The sequence below is a fragment of the Centroberyx gerrardi genome, chromosome 24 (assembly GCF_048128805.1).
Source record: "Centroberyx gerrardi isolate f3 chromosome 24, fCenGer3.hap1.cur.20231027, whole genome shotgun sequence".
Taxonomy (NCBI): Eukaryota; Metazoa; Chordata; class Actinopteri; order Beryciformes; family Berycidae; genus Centroberyx; species Centroberyx gerrardi.
This window is the reverse complement of record NC_136020.1, coordinates 13066314-13087611: the sequence shown is the minus strand read 5'-3', so window position 1 is coordinate 13087611 and position 21298 is coordinate 13066314. Positions and strand designations below refer to the sequence as shown.

Below are 21298 nucleotides of genomic sequence, written 5' to 3'. Positions count from 1 at the left end.
TTGCAGCAGTACATCAATAATAAGAAAAAATGTAAAGGTCTTTTAGTCTCAGCCTTAAAATCTTATTTTTCTTAAAAGATGTGAAAAATAAGCTTATGGGTGAGATAATTCCACTTTTTTTCCGATGCAGTTTCACTTGTCTCAGTGCAGAACAAGGTAAATCACATTCCAGTATAAATAATTTCACCCTTATTCAAGACAATTCTTTAAACAAGTTGATTTAGATTTAAAACAAGTGAAATGACCTGATTCCAATGGCGTTTTATTTTCACTTGCTTTTAGAAAAATAAGATTTAAAGACTCAACAGTAGATTGAATGAGCTGTTAAGATGGATATCTTCGGCAGTATGCCTGATTAGTGTGGCTGCACGCTTGTCGATATTGCAGCGCCGCCTGTGCGTAAAAATTACCGCCTGGGTAATATATTTATTAGCACGTCTGTCGGGCGTGGTTGGCTTGTCTGCCGGGGGGACTGTAGCCGTATACTCCGCTTCAGGGCTGCTGGATGCTCCGTGATGGATGAGGAGTGACAGATCGGGGTTAGCCGCCAGGGGAGTCCATTTTCTTCTAGCGCACGGTCCTACCCGAGGAGAAAGGAGAGGAGAGGAGACGCTGGACGGAGAGGAGGAAGGGACGAGAATCTGAGAGGGGACCGACCGATTTTCACCCCTCCTCTCTCTCTCTCTCTCTCTATCTCTCTCTCTCTCGCTCTCTCTCGCTCTCTCTCTCTCTCTCTCTCTCTCTCTCTCTCTCTCTCTCTCTCTCTCTACTCCCGTACATCACAATCTAGTGGGCTTTACCCGGTCTGCACCGCATTGACGCTGCTGCTGCTTCCAGCCGACCCAACCCACTAAACTAAAACACACACAGAACCCACAGTGTCTTTTTGGATGCTATTATCCCCACAAGGAAACTGGATGCTGTGCTGATTGTGCGCGTATCGCATGGATGTGCAACAATTTTGCGAGGAGACTATTTCGAATGCAGTGTTTATGCCCTCTCTCTTCGTCTATCTCTTTGGATCCGGACTTTGAATTGCTGTCTTGCTCGGTAATGGCAAGACTTTGGAAGCAGGACTGAATCGGAGAGGAGAGGCGGGGAGAGCAGCGGCTTGGCTCGCGTTGGAGAGACTACGCTGCCGCAGCTGCAGCACACACACTGGGTGACACAGAATTGGAATATGCCGTACAAGTTTGCAAAGCTCATGTGACGGATATGTGGATCTTTTCTTGAGACGGTGAGCTCTCCCGCTGCTATTGCCAACATGGGTGTTGACTGAATGGGAGAGTATCCCTGCACTGCGAGAGAGATACGAGGATGCACTTGTGAGGATTATATCTGCGCTCAATCATACCTGGACCATGCAGATTCTGCCGCCGAGGACGTTATTCGTGTTATTAGCCCATGCGCACGTGTTATTATCTCTGAGAAATAATGGAGACATACGAACTAAATACGAAAACAACAACACATACTATACCAGGACCTTCCATGGGTCTCTCCGGGAGAGCCCCCAAAATAAAGCCCGAGACCGTGCGCTCTCGGCGGGATACGCCACAGGTGCGTCCTCGGTGGAACCGCAGGCGCACCGGGCAATTCCCAGAGGGACCTTTAACTCCTCTCACCCATGGAAAAGGGTAATTGCAGGAGAAACGAGGCGAATCGGACACAACAAACGCGACTTAAATAGGACTGTGACACCCATGGAGGATCCCAACGCCGCCCCGCATTGGGACCCGACGCGTCACCATAATAAGAGGAGAAAGTTGAATGGCGGTCTTAGTAGTACGAGGACGCCAGCAGGTGGACACTACAATGCGGCTAAGCCCTCTTCAATGGGCCGGAGAGGAGGAGGGGGTCAGGGGGAGAGCGACAGGCGTAAGAGAGGCACAAAAGACGAGCAGAAGAAAGCGTGGAAGAGGGGGAGAAACCGGCTGAACAAAAGCTCAGTGGTTTTGGCTCAGCCTCATGCGTCGCCGTGGGAACCCATTCCCAAGCCGGTGGCCCTCACCTCCACCGACCTGCCCTTTGACCTCTTCACCAGGAGGACCGAGTTCTTCACTTTCAGGGAGGAGAACCCCTGGGATGCCACGCCGATGACCCCTCCCAATTCGCAGGACTTCGGGGACGAGATCAAGAACCCCTTTTATCCGGTGACGAGTGAGACTTACGGCGCATACGCGATCACATGCGTCTCCGGGGTTATTTTCCTGGTGGGGATAGCGGGAAACATCGCCATCCTGTGCATCGTGTGCCAGAACTATTACATGAAGAGCATCTCCAACTCTCTGCTGGCCAACTTGGCCGTCTGGGATTTTGTGCTCATCTTCTTCTGTCTGCCGATGGTGGTTTTCCACGAGCTGACCAAGTCCTGGCTGCTGGGGGAATTCACCTGCAAAGTGGTGCCCTATGTGGAGGTAATTCTATTCTATTCTATTCTATTCTATTATATTCTATTCTGCGTCTGTTCTGTTCTGTGCTGTTCTGTTCTGTCCTGTCCTGTCCTGTCCTGTCCTGTTCTATTCTATTCTATTCAATTCTGCTTCTACCCTGCTCTGTTCCATTCTATTCTGTTTCTGTTCTATTCTATTCTATTCTATTCTATTCTATTCTATTCTATTCTATTCAATTCAATTCTATTCTATTCTATTCTATTCTATTGTGTTTTGTTTTGTTTTGTTCTGTTCTGTTCTGTTTTATTATACTCAACATGTCGCTTTCATAAACAATTTAATAACAACAGAAATACATAATAGCTTCATTGGATGTCAGTGGGGATTTCAATGGCTTAGGGACATTTAATTTCTACTTTAGTGGAAATGTTAACAGTTATGCTTTGAAGCACTGTACATGTGCAATATTGCCTTCTGCAGGGATGGCAATTAGCAAATTGGACGCAACCAATGTCAATAACATCACCCACCTTGCCAGAAAATGATCACTCTACTAATGTTAATAGGCCTAACCTATTGAACGTTTGGGAATGACAGTGCAGTGAAACACTATGTCTGGTAGTAATTGTTTGGGGAATTCCCCATCCACGCTGCCTAGAAAGGTGGCGTTAAGGACATCAGGTGTTGAGTTTCACTGTAACCTCTGACTGGCCAGCAGTACACAGGCAGGGCTAGGGTGTCACCTCAGCTAGTAACAAGGACACTCTGTTTGTCCCTTGTACACCTGCTACTGGAGAGAGAGGGAGCCTCACCTATCCCTCAAGGCATGCAGACCAGACACACACACACACACACAAAACAGGATGTAAGGCAATAGCCTGCTGTCTCCCATCCACTCTCACTCACATACAACAGAAACACCCTTTCTCCTGTTGCTTGTGTATAAGTACGCTCAAAAAACAAGGTTGCAGGCACACACACATTCTCTCTCTCTCTCTCTCTGTCTCTCTCTCTCTCTCTCTCTCTCTCTCTGTCTCCTTGTGTCTCTGTCTGTCTCACACGTACAGAGACACACACTTACATTCAGGTGTCTGGGAGGGATGCCTTAGACAGGTTGTTTACACCATCCTTCTCATTGTGTGGCCATTGTAATTACACAGGTGTCAGATTCAACCAAAGACTAATGCCTCTGTACGAAGCAGTGCTTGTCAACCTATAGGGGTTTTAGCTGCCTCATTTTGAAGGGCCACAAGCTGATAATATGAATGAGAGAAATGTATTTCTAATATACAGACATATTATCATGGTACTGCCTTCACGATGTAGCCTCAGTTTTGGCTCAAAAGGTTCCCATTGTGAGTAATTTTGAGGGTGTGAGTTTTAAGTTTTCACTTCATGTGTAGCAACACTAATGACTTGTTATAATTTTCACTCTGTTTAAAAGACATTTTCAGTAATCTCATTACAGCCAGATGTGAAGACCAGTTTGTGGAGCTACATCATACTGTGACAAATTTTCAACCAGTGTGAGATGGACCTTAGTAATTCCAAGACCAAGAAATGCTTTGTCTTTTGAAATAGTGATTTGCAGCCTCTAGGTTATACAATGGTTCCTCCAGTGGTTATACAAGAAAGATAGCCCGCACTGGGGATATATAAATCATTGATTGGTGTCATAGCCCAGCAAGCTGGCCATGTTCCCCAACATCAGGGGGTGTGTGTAGGCGTCTCTTTGTTTGTTGGGGTCACAAGCTGTAAAGGCTGAGGGCTACTTACAGAGTTTCCTCCCATATACTATTTATTTGCGGTGGCCTAACCACAATACCCCCCCCCCCCCCCCCCCCCCCCCCCCCACCTCCCCTCCCAACCACCACCACCCCAACTAGGTTTCACAAATCAATAAAAACAGTGCCTATCTCCTTTCTGCTACTCAATGCCCTCTTGCTTGCCTCAGTCTTCACTGGCCACATATAAAATAATGTGCAACATCATATTTGCCATCTGTTGCATACATTGTAAGCACCTTACAGTGCACAGAGTGCATATATTTTAAGCGTAGGTGGCCTCAGTGGGAAACAAACCCCCTGGCGATGTTACTGCACCTGAGCTACCCAAAGACAACAGAATATAACTTAAGAACCTGTGGGAACTGACTTGTATAGAAGAGTGTTGGAGGATCTATAGGAGCGATATTAGGTTGCTGCTGTGCTGAGGACTGCAGGAACACGCCTCCAAGGCATAGACTATGTGGCTACTCTGTATGGCAGAGTATATGTGTGTTTGTGTGTGTGTGTTTTGGGGAGGAGTGGTATTTGTGTATTTCTGTGTGTTTACTATTGCGTGTGCACATGCATTTTAGAGTGTATATTTTTCAGGACGTGCATTGGGGCCTGTCTGTGCACGGCGGCCTGAATGTGTATGTGTGCGTGTGTCAGATCAGGGCGTGAGTAATGCAGCCTGGGGCTCTCTCTCTCCCCATGGAGCGTTCTGTGAAACACACACACACACACACACACACACACGCACACACACACACCCTCACACACACACACATACACACGGAGACATTCACCCTGTGGAATGACTTTATTCTTCACTTAACCCAAATTCAGTCACAGGGGATATCAACATTTGGCCTGGAACAATGAACCCTAACCCAAACACACACACATAAACACACACACACACACACACACACACACACACACACACACACCCACACACACACACACACACACACCCACACACACACACACACACACACACACACACAAACATTTATTAACATACATTTTACCCACACAAACAAACAACCACAGTCTACAAATTTGACATTAAACCATACAGACTCTAATGCAGCCTGACTTCTAGGTGATTCTATACTTCAGCATAACATGACTTATGTATGTACATGTGTGTGTGTGTGTGTGTGTGTGCTTATACAGAAGCACACACTCACACACACAGTCAGTTGCGCACATGTTTGCATATACACACATACACACCTGCAGGCACTATCACTCAAAGACACACACACATATATACACACAAGCACACTCACACAAACACATACGCACATGCATGGGTGTTCACACACACGTGCAGACACAAATCCACAGATCCACCATACACAGAGATAAGAGCATAGCTAAGGTGGTATAGATAATGTATCAGTGTCAGCTGAGAGAGGAGGCGCCACATGGTGCTGCCTTCAGTAAACACTGTTTTATTCAGTATTAGTGGCTACAATGGGGGATTTTCCAAACTTCAAAGAGAAAGTGTCACTTTTTTGGTGTGAGAAGCAAGAGAGCATCGCAGGAAAATGGTAGGGATGCTTCAAAAGATACCCAATGTGGGGTACAGCAAGCCTGCAATACCTCAGTTACCTCAATCTGTTTCACTGTGGAGAAAGTTCCCCCTACTCTCAATGCAGATGGCCCCTTAACACAGTGCAGCAAATTTAGGCTAAACTAATGGGCAATAATTGCTTTTTGCACCTGGAAATGGGTTAGGATAATACTTGAAAATAGGTTAAAATAACAAATTATTTCACAAACATTGCAGTAAGCATTTTATAAGCCACAGGGAAAATTAGGGCATTTGTCAGGGTTCATTCAGAACTAAGCTGCTGTAGCACAGAGGTTCTAAAACTTTTTGGCTCATTACCCCTAAATAAAGAGATGCTTACTAATCACCAACTGAGCACAAGGCAAGCACACAATGGTGAACAGTGACACCAATAATAACCTATATTTCTCTTGTTCAAACGTTTTTACTGGATTAGTTGTTGGTGGATGCCTGTTAGATAACATTCAGTGTTTCATAACACTGAAAAAAGGCATTTTACCCAAAGATTATGATCATGATATGCTCTAAGCTGAGATAGAAACCCCGCATCATCTTGTCGAATAATGAGGTTGCTGAAAAAGTCCTAGGGCCAGATCTACAAAACTGTGTAGATTTCTAAATTCAAAACATGCATAGACAGTCTTTTTGTCATGCATTGTACCATTTCATAAATCTCAATCATTGTCAAATTGTATGCATATGCAAGCGCCTAATGACCACTTCCATAAATAGCCAGAAATGGATGTATGCACACTCCTATTTAACCTAGTTTGGACATAAACACCAATAATCATCATTGTTACGCACAGCCATTATGCACCCAATACACTGTATTAATAGCCTGCTGATTGATAGTACATCTGTAGGTCTAATTTATCATCTGAGGTGTGTGTTATTCTTATTCCAAAATACTGTGTGATTTGGTTGACAATATGTAAACCTATTTACTCTTGCTAGAGTAAAAACTAAAAAAGGATGTTAATCACATGCATACATCTATAACTGTTACCATCATATGAAACTCTAATGAGACCTAATAGGCTGCTATAGTCTGGTGTATGCATACTTTTTGTCCATATGCATTTGGCCTCTAGTGTGCTGCACCAGACCCTGTAGATACTGTAGGCTGCCTTTGCTATGCTACAGTGGGCTTCAGCAGGCAGAGAGAGAGAGAGACAGGCTGGGCTTTTCAGAGAAAGAGAGACAGACTATTGAGACAGAGAAAGAAAGAGGCTGGGGAGAGAGAGAGAGAGAGAGAGAGAGAGAGAGAGAGAGAGAGAGAGAGAGAGATGGGAACAGGGCTGCATGGAGCCACCGAGGGCCAGAGGTGGACCAGTGTATTGTGTTGAAATTGGTGGTAATGGCAAGACATACATCAGCTTGACACATTCACACACACACAGACAATACGCTGGTCCAACTCACACGCACGCGCACACACACACACACACACACACACACACACACACACACACACACACACACAGTTTCAATTATTTCAACCAGACCTATTATCCAGACACACATTCCATCTAATAAAACGAAATGCAAACTCCCACAACCAATCAGACAGAAAGCCATGTGACAAATCCTCATTGACTGAGAATCGTTCACCCTCTCTCTGTTTCTTTTGTAAGCTCTCTCTCTGTTCCTCACATTCTCTTGTTCCTATCTACAGGGTTTGGAAAAAGATAGACGAAACACCACACTAAATCAGCCTGTGGTGCAAACACTCCCCTCATGATGTTCCCATATTCTGAGATGATAACGCCCCCATACACGCTGCTAAACAGATTCAAGAGATGCTCTCATGCACACCAGGATGAAATGAAATGCCTTCCATGGCCTCCCCAATCACCAGATCTAAGCATCTTTGAGCCTTTATGGGAAGCTCTGGAGCGCAAGGTGCAAAGCAGATTTCCAACTCCTTCATATTTCAAAAAACCTAGAGGCTTTCCTTCTTGAAGAATGGTCAGATATCCCACTACACACAGTTCAGGACTTGTATGACGCACTCCAAGGAGAACTGAAGCTGTTCTGAAGGCAAACAATGGTCTTACTCCTTATTAGGTATTTCTTGTTGTTATTTTGTCCACCCCCTGTATCTATCTGTCTGTCTATCTAGCTATCCAGCTAACTATCTAGCCTGTAGGTAAGGACACACACACTTATTATCTCTCTCACACATGCACACAAGCATACACACGGTCACACACACACACACACACACACACACAAAGTCAGTTGGGTGTGCTGATCTTCCAGATGGGTGGGATGGCCTTCTCTCCACTGATCACTGCCCGTGGCTGTTACTCAGTCTCTCTCTCTCTCTCTCTCTCTGTCTCTCTCTCTGTCTCTCCCTGCATCAGCTCTCTGTGATTAGAAACAAGCCACGGGGGGAGGCCTCACACACACACACACACACACACACACCTACACACACACTTGTGCACATCTACACACTGAATACACACCTACGTGCATGCAGACACACACTCGATGCACATATAAACAACACATTCTTGCGTGCAAGTACACACACACTCTTACCCACACACTGTGTGAGGGCACGCACTCACACAGATTGCGTGAACTCTCCATTACTCAGCTTGTCTAATAGGCACACGAATGATAGTTAATTGGAAGATATGTAAATTATTCAGCGTATATAATTAGCGGCTCTACATAATGGATGATGGTTAGTCCATTCAGTCAGCTCTTTGTCCGTTGATGAGTAGATCGTGTTTTGTATGATGAGACAAGACCACACAACAACAGCATAAAGCAAAGATTAGCCTAGCTGTTGGATGCAATTAGCCAAATTGGTAATTATGCACGTAAATACGGAATATTCACTGGAATACAGCCGACGATTGCCATTAGGAATTAGGCATGTTTGTGAAATGGAATTGAATAGAACAGCATATCAGTGTCAGATACGTAGAGAACAGAAGGGAACAGAGCAGCGGATCATGACAGCTTATGTGCAGAATAGAATGAAATAGAACAGAACAGAATAAGATATAACAGAGTGTGATCGGAATAGAATAAATACATCATATCACATTATGGTATGAGCAGAACAGAATGGTATAGAAGTTGTTATGGTCCAAACTTACATTGTCATAATATCACACATTCATGCAAGCCCAGAAAAGCAGAGCAGAAACCGGCATGTGGTAGAATAGAATAGAATAGAATAGAACAGAATAGAATAGAATAGAGCAGTGGTCCTCAAATCTGGTCCTCGGGGTCCAGAGTACTGCTGGTTTTCGATTCCGCCATTTTGTTAATTGCATTCATCTGTCATCTCAGGTCCAAATCAGTCCCTGATCAGACAGCTAGAATGAAAATTACCTGGTAGAAGAGAAAAACCAGCAGCACTCTGGACCCCAGGGACTGGATTTGAGGACCACTGGAACAGAGGATGAAAGCGACTGCATTTGGCATCGCCTCAGACATAACACCTACAGACAGGAAGCAATGACCTAGAACAGGACTTGCCACCAGCCACTGTACACTGAGAATAGAAGGATTTTTTTGAAAGTCCTGGGGAAATCTGCCACAGGTCAGGATATCATTTAATGGAAGAGAATTTATTGTCCATAAGAAACTGCTTTTAACACTGCCTCAGACATACTGTCAAAGAGTGAGACAGAAAGCAGTAGAAGAAGAGGAGAGGAGAGGAGAGGAGAGATTCTTTAACACAGAGAGAGAGAGAGGAAGCCGTGGCATTTCAAGTTCTATTTGTGTTCTAACATCGTCAGAGGAGTTACCATCGGCTCACAAGGATAGATTTAGCCCTGCGTCTGCCATGATCCATTGACCTGACACACACCTGGTATATGCATGCACGCACTCACACACACATACACACTCCTACCTATATGCACACACACCCCTGTACTCACACGCACGCACCTACATACCAATATTCACCCTCCAATATGTGCACATGCACTCACACTCACACATGTGCATGCATGCCATATCAATTCTCTCTCTCTCTCTCTCTCTCTCTCTCTCTCTCTCTCTCTCTCTCTCTCTCTCTCTCTCTCTTTCACAGACACACACAGACACACACACAGACACACAGCCTAGCAGTTAGACTGATGGTAGCTGTCAGTGACAGGGTCTTTCCGGTTAGAGTTATGGTCTGGTGTAGCCTGCACTGGGTCACACAAACCCAACCTAGAAAAAGACTTCAGCCGGAATAGCCCTTTGTCTCCCTGGCTCATTTAGACTGTGTGTGTGTGTATGTGTGTGTGTGTGTGTGTGTGTGTGTGTGTGTGAGTGAGTGAGAGTGTGGGTGTGTGGGTGTGTGTGTTCATCCTATGATTTTTTTTGTGTGTGTGTGTGTTGTTGTGTCTCCACATGAGCCCATTCGTCACCTGATAACAGCCATTACCCCTGACAGCGGCTGGAGACACAATACGGCCATAGCGGCTCCACCAGTCCCCGTTAAGCCCCAATTAATAACACAGGCCCTCTGTGCCACTGGCTCACAGGACCCTTAATCAGGAAGTTAATGGGCTGTTATTAAAAACAGCACCGGGGGAAATGTCTTTCTCACCTGTCGTGCAGATCGTAGGCCAAAGCCTGGAAAAGATCTGTTGTGGATGAGAGACGTTATTGTGTTTTTTTGAGCCCTTGAGATCCCTTGAAGATGTACCACACCTTGTCATCATGTTTACTAGCACTTTTTGACACTATTTTCAGATAGGAGGCTAGCCAATGTGACGAAGCAATGGATGATATGTAATGGGATTGCAATAATAGGAATACAAAAACTGTATTGTAATACCTTACAACACAGTAATCAGATAAACTATAGTTCATTACTTGCTGGATTAATTAACCAGAAATTTGAAAGAAAAAAGTAGCATTAAATCTAAAATTGGAAATAATAATATAGATGTAATAATAACACTTAACATTTACAAATCATTCATTTAACTGCACTGTGTGTGTTAACTGAACAAATTCTAGGGATTTTACAGGCACAGAAACCCCAAAGTAACTAAAAATCACTCTCTTATTTAGTCTGGGTTTTCCAGTGAATTGCATTGCAGATTTAAACAAATAGTAATCTTTGAATGATAACATTTTCAAAGTACCATTCCCAACCCCGAGGCGAGCAGGCCTGTCATCTTGGGAGCAGGTACAAGTTAACATGACAGGGGCAAGGCTGGCGTATGGAGGAAATGCCACATTAGCATTGTTAATCATTCTGAAGATGTCACAGCTTATTTCTCTCTCCCTGTCACTTCGGACTGTCTCCCGCTCACTGACGTGCTCTTGTGCTGTTGTTCCTCTCTTCACTCCATCGTCTCTCTCTCTCTCATTCTCAGTTTCTCCCACTCTCTCATTGCTCCTATTTTTCTCTCTCCCGTTCTTGTTCTGTCTCTCCCTCATCTGCATACCCCCCCCTCCCCTCCCCGCACACCCCCCGCAGGGCGCTCCATCACCCCACCAGGCCTGACTCTCCGACTCTCTCTCTCTCTCATCTCCCCTCCAGTACAAAGCTGTGCTTGTTCGCCCTGCCCTGTCTCCCCACCCCACCATTCTGATCAAAGCCCAGTTTCCTGCTCCTCCGTGACAGCCTTTAAAGCCATTCCAGCCCTGTTGTCCAAGCCATGAAATATTCACCGCGTGCTAGCACCTGTCCGTGTGTATCGGAGGGGTGTTTGTGTGTGTGTATGTGGCGATGTGTGTGTGTGTGTGTATCCGCACAAGCACCTCGTTGCATGGGAATATAGGTGTGGCATGGTTGCAGAGGAAGAAGAGGGTATTTTCAGATCAACAATGATGTAAATTATAGACTGGGGTTTGAATTGATTTAATAGACCCTGAGGTCATGAAACTTGCTCAGCTTTTAAAGAGCCATTTAAAACTTCAATTCAAAGAAATTGAATGGCATGGATTATGTGGTAAAATGGGTGTGTTCGATGTGCGGCCTGGGTAAATGAATAGCATATTTTCTACATTATGTGGCACAGCCTTTCTGAGAAATTTCTGAGAAACAAGACAAACCCAAATTCAATCCCTGCAACTTCATCTAAGCATGATGGACTTTTCTGTATTCTTTGCTGTAATTTACCTTCTCTGGTGGTCAAGTAGTTAGTTAAGAATGCCTGACAAGACATACTGTAGGTGAACATGAACATCAGAAAAGACTGCAGCTTGACTTTCTGCCCTCTATTCATTTTGTTATGCTAGTCTTTCCAAGCAAACTTTCGAGTTTGAATGACCAAGTTCTTCAAACTCGATTGCATGTGCAATCCAAGCAAACAAGGCAGTAAGAGGTATTAATATAGGAGAACATGATTTTAAAATGTATTTATTTGCAGATCTATTGACTCTGTCCAGTCCAAGCCGCTCGATAATGTGGTGAAAATTGTCTTTATTTAAATTAAGTTTCTCATGGAAAACACAGAAAATAAAGTAATTTGAATTTTAAAAAATGGGAGTTTGAATAAACGCACCAAACGCACCATAAGTCACTCACAGCAATTATTATTGCAGCAAATTTGACTAAAATGTCAAAACATATCAGCACAACTGTAGTTACAGTTTGGCGTGACAGCAGGTGATAAGGCCTCTGGGTCCACATCACAGTCACATTCATCACAGCTAATTGTTCAGAGTGCTGGAGCCTGTTGGTGCTTTGTCTCCCCCACTTACTACTCTCTGTTCCGTGTGGTCACCCTTCATTAGCCTGGGTAAGACTCTGTGTGTGTCACAGGGTCAATGTGTGTGTGTGCGTGTCAATGCGTCTCTTATGCTGTGTGTGTGTGTGTGTGTGTGTGTGTCAGGCCCAGACACACAGACAGAACATGTTGTAGTGTGTGTGTATCCCCTATCTGTCCAGGATGTATGTGTTTAGAGCACTAAAGCCGTGCCTCACTGGGGCCATCTGGGAAGCTGGCTGCTGTAATTAAGTCAGAGATGAAGGGAGGGAGGGAGAGAGGGCGGAAGTGAAGGAGGGAGAGACGTAGGGGAGAAGGTAGATGGAATAGAAGAAGAGAGGAAAGGAGGGAGAGAGCAAGGGAAGGAGGGATAAGGAGGGAAGCCATAAGTGAGAGACACAGGGAAGGGGATAGAGGAGAGGTATGAATAAAGCAAGGGAGAAAACAGGAAGAAAAAAGGTATAGGGAGAAGCAAAGGGAGGATGGAAAGAGGGAGAGAGACAGATGGGAGAGGGTGAGAGAGGATGAAGGATGGAGGGATGAAGCGAGAGGTAGGCAGTGGGAATAGGAGGTGAGGATGACAGACAAAGGAAGAAAGCAAATGGTCGAGAGTGGAAAAGGAGTGGAACAGTGAGAGGAGAGCAAGGAGGGATGAAGGAAGATGACCTCAAGTCACAAAAATGTCTTCACTTCAAAAGTAAAAAAAACACCATCAAACAGGCTCTCACAAGTATAGAAGTACAAGCACACACACACACACACACACACACACACACTCCAGCTGCAGAGGATATTTTTACAGGGTGCCTACTCTGCCAAATGAGCCTTAATCCACCAGATGCTTTGGCGTGCTGAGAAGAGGAAATTTGTGCACTTTCTGATCATTTGCAAACTCTTTACATGGATAACTTGGAGGCAAATGCAAGAAATGTTTTTCATACAGACATTACAGCATGAAAGTGGAATGTTTAGGAGATTTGTTGATAATAATAACATTGTCGTTGAATTAATGAATGCAGCAATGATGGCTTTCTATCAGTGAATAACTCCTCCCACCTTCCCTCCCCTTACTCTTTCCCTTTTTCTTCCTCTCTCTCTTTAGCTGTATGGATGGGTGGGTGGTCTAACTCTCTGTTTCTAGCTTTCTCTCTCTCTCTCTCTCTCTCTCTCTCTCTCTCACACACACACACACACACACACTCACATACACAAATATTCACATATTCAGGTATCGGGGAGGGATGCTACACACACACTGTTAATAGCAGCTTACAGCCTTCCATTGTGGTTCCATTGTTCCATTGTTTGTAATTACACCAGTGTCAGGTGCACCCAAAGGCCAATACCATCACTGTGTGTCTGTAGTAACTACAACATGGACATGAACCCCTGCCTGAATGATGCTATAAGAGCCTCTCTCTATGTCTCGGTCTCTTAGTTGTATTTCAAGAAGCTTTACTGCCATGATAAGATAAGCTGAAGTATAAATGGTTAACACTTTATTTGCTTGCTTCCTTTGATTAGAGGATTAAAGAAGTCCCCTAGACAGATACCTGTACATTCATTGTGCTCAAAGAACAAAGTGTCTCTGATTCTGATGAATGATGCTATAAGAATGTCTTTGTCTACTTGTTCCCACAGGTGGCGTCTCTGGGTGTGACAACCTTCACCCTGTGTGCTCTGTGCATCGACCGCTTCCGCGCGGCCACCAATGTCCAGATGTACTACGAGATGATCGAGAACTGCACCTCCACCACCGCCAAGCTGGCCGTCATCTGGATCGGCGCTCTCCTATTGGCCCTCCCGGAGCTCCTCATTCGGCAGCTGGTGGCGGAAGACACGGGAATCCCGGACGAGCCTCCCGTGGAACGCTGTATCATCAGGATATCGACCTCGCTTCCTGACATGCTCTACGTGCTGGGCTTGACCTACGAGGGCGCCCGGCTGTGGTGGTGCTTCGGCTGCTACTTCTGCCTCCCCACCCTCTTCACCATCGGGTGCTCGCTGGTGACGGCGCGCAAGATCCGGCGCGCCGAGCAGGCCAGCGTGCGCAGCAACAAGAAGCAGATCCGCCTGGAGAGCCAGATGAACTGCACGGTGGTGGCGCTGGCCATCGTGTACGGCGCCTGCGTGGTGCCCGAGAACATCTGCAACATCGTTTCCGCGTACATGGCGGCCGGGGTCCCCGAGCACACCATGTCCGTCCTCCACCTGCTCTCCCAGCTGCTGCTCTTCTGTCGGGCCGCGGTGACGCCGGCGCTGCTGCTCCTCCTGTGTCGCCCGCTCGGCAGGGCCTTCCTGGACTGCTGCTGTTGCTGCTGCTGCTGTAACCACGCGCCCTCCTCGGCCACGGCCAGCGACGATAACGAACACGAGTGTACCACCGAGTTGGAGCTGTCGCCGTTCAGCACCATCCGCAGGGAGCTGAGTAACTACACCCCCGCCGGCTCCAACTGCTAAAGTGACATTCTTCATCAGGGATGGAGATTTTACTAGCCTGTAATTAGCCTGTGGCTGGTATTTCTCAGACTGGGCTCGTAGAATGGAGTTGGAAGCTGAATAATCACATTGGGCCAGTGTCCCAAGTCCTCAACGTCCATCCCTGATCTTAATACTGTACATTTGCAGTAACTGTATAACTCTTACTTTTCCAGGCAAGCTAACAAAGAGCGGACTCTTGTTTTCATTCATGCCCTGGGGTGCTCTTAAAACAGGGTCAGTACTGAAGGAACATATATTTACAGTAACTACACACTGGCCACCTCCAGCTGTTCGCAATCCTGTCTGAAACCTTTAAAACCTAAAAACCTCCCTGCCGAAGACCTTGTATGCCTAAATATCTCCCTTGGTCAGTGGGGATTGTCCCCTTTACCTGTCGATGTCTGGTTCCTCACATGAGGTTTGAATCAGGTTAATTACTCTAGGATCTCAATACTGCTGTGTTTCCCACAGGCTCTCATGTTATTTGTGGCAGGTAAAGGTACATATAAATATTTATTCTGTACAGCATACGTTAAGTTGGCACCAGAAAAAACTGCAGAGTACATGCATCACAGCAAATTCTGTAATTGTATCTAAAATTGGCAAACCTATTTGTGATTGGCTTGTCTGATGTTGTGGTGTGCCACCAGAAATAATATCTATGTATGGGAAGCTCTGTACTGTATAGCTTAGGGGAGAAATAGTCAATGCCAACCACCTTTCAAATGTTTCACTACTGAGGTGATGGGGGCTGAGCTCATTAGTCGGAAAGAGTAACCTTGTATGATAATTCAAATGCAGGATGCAAGTAAACGTACGGGCTCACACTGCCTACAGAAATACATCATTCCGTTTACAGACTGTATCTACTACCCAGTAAATGTACAGTTCATATAATGGTGCACACATGCATAGCCTTTGTGGCTAGGGAACTAGGCTTCTGTTCGATAAGCTACAGTAGCGCAGGGTGTCTCTGCAGTAATGACAATTTGCAATGAGAACATACAGAGAACATCCCCTTGCTTGCTTTGGGGAATAAAAATGTACACAACAACAACAATATGCAGAAAGACATCCGGTTAACTCAGTATAGAACATGACTGGGCTGGTCTCAGAAAAAAAAGGAATGCACTTGAATGGAATTAAAAGGAATGGAATGGACTGAATGGAATAAGAACTGAATGGAATGGAACACTAGAACACAATTGAATGAATTGGAATGGAGTGGAAAGGAATAGAACATGACATCATGGAATATAATTGAATGGAATGGACTCAGTATGGGCTGGACACTGAAAAAAAATATCTGCACTACACTGTCGCATCATGTTACGCCTTACACTTTGGGCTGTATATATACTGTACACTTTCTTCGGTGCTCTTATGATGAATGCGCTGTAAACAACAAATCCATCGGTTCGACTTAGAATCACAAGCAATTAAGCTGAGTTTCATGTTTGTAGTCAAGGCCAGTTATCGATAACTCTGGAAGTGCACAGCCAATCGTGAGGGGAAAAAAATAATTGTAGAGTTCCACTGAGCTGCCACAGCCACAGTTTGGAGGGATAGCCTGAATCCTATTGAGTGGCAATTGTTTAGGTAGGATACCATCTTTTACCTAGTTACTGCCTTTCCTGGCTTTTTGGATATGTGGATATCTCTTCACTTAGAGTGATGGCTGTTTGACAGCTCAGCTCCAAAGTCTGGAGCTCAAACGCATGGCAGAAATTGATATGCATTCCATATTCCTTCTTTTCTTGGCCTCGAATACCCTTTGCAGTTTGATTACTTGAGTTTCTAAGTCGAACCAATGAAATGTTTTTCACATTGCATAAATTTACAAGTGTATTGTACTGTAAATCTGTTTTCTTAATCCTACTCATCAGACCTGGGTCAAAACAAGGTTCAAACACTGATTGATGACAATGCAGCCAATTGAATTGTTGCCGAAAACTATACAGCCTAAACATTTGGTAGTGGTAAGGCAAGTAAACACTAGAACTATGTGGAAATGGACAGGTGGAAGAAATTGAACGTAGCTTTTTAAGTTTTCAAATGGTGGAGTGCTTTTAAGACAAGAAGGATGACCAAAATTACTCTGAAAATGCCTTTATTGTATTAGTTAAATATAAAAATAGAATTTCAAGTATTTGAAAGAAGTAAGATTAACTGTGGCGAACTCAATTGTGATGCCCCAGGTGTGATGTTCATTGGTATACTGTATATTGCGATGAATCTTTTGCATACAATTCTGCACTGCCAAACACCTTCTCTCTGTCTGTCTCTTGTGCTCTTGTGGTAGTAGCACACTTTCTCTGGGTGTCTCTCTCTCAGGATCGGGGGTCGATTTGCTCTCAGTTCCATCAATAACAGGGAGAGGAATTTCATTACAATACAAACACCATGTTAAGTTTGATTCCACCCAGGATCAACCAAAATGCATGTATTCACAGTATTGTGAGACACTTTGGGTAAAGGGTGTTTTTCCCTGCCAGAGCCACCCACACACTGAGGGCAGCAGCCCTTTGGCTCTACTGAGCTCCAGTGTATGAGCTCCACTTGCTCCAGGTTTACTGTATGTGGCCTCAGGTTAGAGCTGCCTGCAGTTCTTCAACTTAATAGAGGAAACTGGCAGAAACGTCTCCACCACAATGCCTCGCAGCCCCTTCACAGGCATAAAATGTTTGACAGCGCTTTTTATTATGCCCACAAGCAGGGTGATGGGTGTGGTGGGGCAAAGGAGGAAAAGCTGTCCTGGGACCTTAGTCCATATGAACTTCTTCCAGCTCAGCTTTCCCCATTAAATCTCTCCAGAAACCAATGAATGATTTTTTATAGTTACTTATATGAGCCATTAGAACGCAGTCTGGATTTACGACCTGATTTTTGATGGAACTGAAATGTGCATTGACCTCCTAACCCCGAGTATCTTTCTCTGCATATTTCTGGGAGTATTGCTCATTCTAAATGGCTCAGTGTGTAGTAACGTGGTTCAAACTATTGATGAAGTGATTCTTGTAAATCAGTCAGTGAGACGTTTGTTCAAAACTTTGTGAGTATCCTCTTCACTCTGAGCAAAATGTGTCTGTATTTGATACCTGAAAATGTAAGCACACAACCACTATTGTCTCTAAGTCTAGTCACTGGTTTCTAAATAGCTTTTTATATAGCCAAAAAAACTGTCCCTTTGTTTATCAAAGAACTTTATCTTGAAAACTGTATATTAAAAACCTAAATGTACAATTATTGTCGTGTTGATTTATTGTTTGTATTCAGGCCATAAGCTCTATTTTTAGATCTCTGCATTGAGATACCTGTTTCTGTGAAGAGAGTATCATTACAGTAAGATGGCATAGCAAGGAACATGTTCCTCATTCAAAATGACCAAGTTGAGAGTTGGAGAGCCTCGGATCTCTCTTTATTCCACATGACTACTAGAGGACCCTTTTTAATCCAAAGAGCTCCCAACCCTACAATCTTTAATATTAGAAGCTGAGAAGTAATCCAGCCTCCTGTTTTTCTATCTGAAGGTTGTTGCCATGGATACACTCACTGTTAAGTACTCATGAACAAAAAAGAATTGCACAATGCATGTACTTCATTCTAAACCATTTAATGATCAAAGGACATCGAGGGGCGCTTCCTGTTAAGTATGATTTTTGACTAGTTTCAGAGAAGTACCATATCTAGGTCTGCAAAAGTGTAGAAAAAAAACAAGATACAAATAGTATAATTTGAATATATATACATATAAAAAAATGATGAAAGATAAAAACTTTCTGGTAGCATTGTATTATAGTTAGTGTTTGCAACATGCATAATACTTCACCACACTCTTCCATCAATGAAGATTTCTGCAGAGGCTGTTAGTTGTTACTTGTCAGCTGCTTTACATATACAGAAGTTTTAAAAAAGGAAAACATTTAAGGTGTCTTCAGTTGAAACCTGTACAATCACAAAGAATTTCTCCCAGCCCTTTAGTGAGAAGAACAGAGAAAGCAGAACAAGTTGATGCGTCATCAGTCGACACCAATCTATAAAGGCTTGAGTTGAAGTGTTTCCATTTACGGACGATTACAAATCGAAATAGCTGTTACATTCATCACCACACTGTGAATTGCTTGAGTAAGACTGTGCGCACCACTAAGTATTATTAACATCATTAGCCTGCTGTAAAAGCTGTAAAACAGAGTGTGGTAATTCTGTAATGTCTGGAAAATTTCATCCTGGACAAGTATGGAATTTCAGAATGTGAAAGTGCTTAACCACAGAAAGGAAAATGGCAATACCCAGTTCAAAAGCATGAGTTTGTTCTGCGTTATGGAGAAAACAGTCTTAACTCGATCCCTCAATGGGAGTTAAGACTCAGAATGTGTCTTCATGTCCTGGTTTCCTTGGGATCCTCCTACTACAGCTGTAGCACGGCAAAAGGTGCCTTCATTTTTCTTCTTCCTCTTCAGATAACAGAGGACCCTTTAAAATATTCATCAGCGATGTATCACTGTTCTCCCAACACATCCTACACACCCTCTCTCTCTCTCTCTCTCTCCCCCCTCTCTCTCTTCCTTTCTCTTTGTCTCTTACATCCAAAGTGTTACACAACGATGACGATAGCGCCCGGCGTTCTGGGTCTGTAAGTCTGTGTTTGGTTGCGATAAGGACGGAGAACAGAACTGTTTATCCCTCCTGTAACAGAATTAGCTGTCGTGTTGGAACACTGAGCAGATGCCAGAAAGCTTCCGCAACCGCTGAAGACGTCTTGCTCAGTCCCCCAGAGGACTCCACTCACTCCCACTGCTGTGAGGAGGTGGTCTCTTTCATTTCTCTCTATATCTCGCTCTGTCTCATATGTGTGTGTGTGTGTGTGAGAGAGAGAGGGAAAGTGTGGGAAAGAGTGCGCAAAGTGGGAAGAGTGAGACAGAAACAGAGACCAGAGGGAAGAAAGGGAGATAATGTTCTATTTATGCTGTGAGAACTTCGAATTTGTCTCTAGCAACAGTTACTACCTGACTGGAAACAGCACTTCTACACTGCTGCTATTACCGTGACATCCAGAAGAAAGACACCAGAGAAGAGCATCATTCACACATACAGAACTGAGTGCAAAAACATTTTTCAAATACAGCTTCAAATCGTACTTCAGGTGCGCTTGGTTTACCTTCCCTGACACCATGACAGTCTCAAATGGGCGCGCGCCACTTACGAAACTAGACACATCAAGCTCTCCTGTTTTTTTTTCCTCAAGAATTTAAAATGTATTCAGGTAGTGTTTTGCCATGAGTCGCTGCAGTGTCGTATACTGTCAAGTCAACTGATCAATTTGCACTTTGAATTAAATCCGCCAACTCTCTGTGTCATTTATCTCTCAGATAGAAAATGAGAAAGCTCAATTATGAAACGACTGATGAAGAATGAGGAATTGTTCTCTCTGAAATGCGCCGTGATTCAGGCTTTTATCTGTTGTCTCCTCTATCTCTTCCCTGCTGTCAGAAGAAACGCTGTGTGTGTGCGTGTGTGTGTGTGTGTGTGTGTGTGTGTGTGTGTGTGTGTGTGTGTGTGTGTGTTATGAGGCATCACGTCCCAGAAAAGCTGACAGTTGATGTGCCACTCATCCTGGTAATTTCCCCAAAACAGTTGGCCTCCTGCCAGCACACTCACTCACACTCAATCAGCCTCAATCAGCAACAACTTGCTAAAGTGTCTGCAACCCTCTATGTGTGTGTGTGTGTGTGTGTGTGTGTGTGTGTGTTTGCTTTTCTATGCGATTGTCTTCAAAAAACAACTTTTTCCCCCCAAATTCAACTCTGGGTTGTAACAAAGGCTTCTCATGATCAATCACTGAAAAGTTCTGTCCCATTTTCTTCACTGTCACTTTTGCTCCGTCTCTCTGTTTGTGCCTCTATTTCGGTCTCTGAGGGACCAATTGTAGGGTTTGCTGTTAATTGTGCATTGTTAAAATTCCTTTCATAGTCGTTACTGCTTGGGCATCCACAGCGAAAGGACAGTTCTGTCACATATAGTCTTTGATGGACACTAGATTTCTGTCACATTCTGTCAGACAAAAACCTTGACTTGCCTCCATTGTTTTCAACAATAGCGAAAACAAGAGAAACAGCCTTATTGTCCCACTGATGCCCTTGTAGTTTGGAATACAAAGCGTATAAAGCACAGTCTAAACTTTTGAGTGAATCGAGAAGACAGGTCCTTTCTTTGTTTATTTCTTCCTTTCTTTGTCCCACACAAAACAAGACTACTTCTCTCCCACAACGTCGGGCCACCAGCTCTCCTCCACTTGCATTATGTACAACGGCTGTTCAGTCCTCTGTGGGGTCTATCTTTCGATTCAGCAGCCGAGTACATCTTCATCTGCAGTCACTGCACTGGAAG

At 44.3% G+C, this 21298-nt stretch overlaps 1 protein-coding gene across 1 annotated transcript; it reads left to right on the top strand.

The window, feature by feature from the left end:
* Nucleotides 1–1361: 1361 nt before the first annotated feature.
* Nucleotides 1362–14890, top strand: gpr37b (G protein-coupled receptor 37b). The gene is made up of 2 exons (XM_071909842.2): nt 1362–2417; nt 14072–14890. The coding sequence occupies exons 1-2, from the start codon at nt 1362–1364 to the stop codon at nt 14888–14890; spliced, it is 1875 nt and encodes a 624-aa protein (XP_071765943.1).
* The last annotated feature ends 6408 nt before the right edge of the window (nt 14891–21298 follow it).

Coding starts and splice junctions, on each gene's coding strand:
- gpr37b (XM_071909842.2), top strand. CDS start 1,362: ATGCAGATTCTGCCGCCGAGGACGTTATTCGTGTTATTAGCCCATGCG. Junction 2,418..14,071: donor AAGTGGTGCCCTATGTGGAG/GTAATTCTATTC, acceptor TTGTTCCCACAG/GTGGCGTCTCTGGGTGTGAC.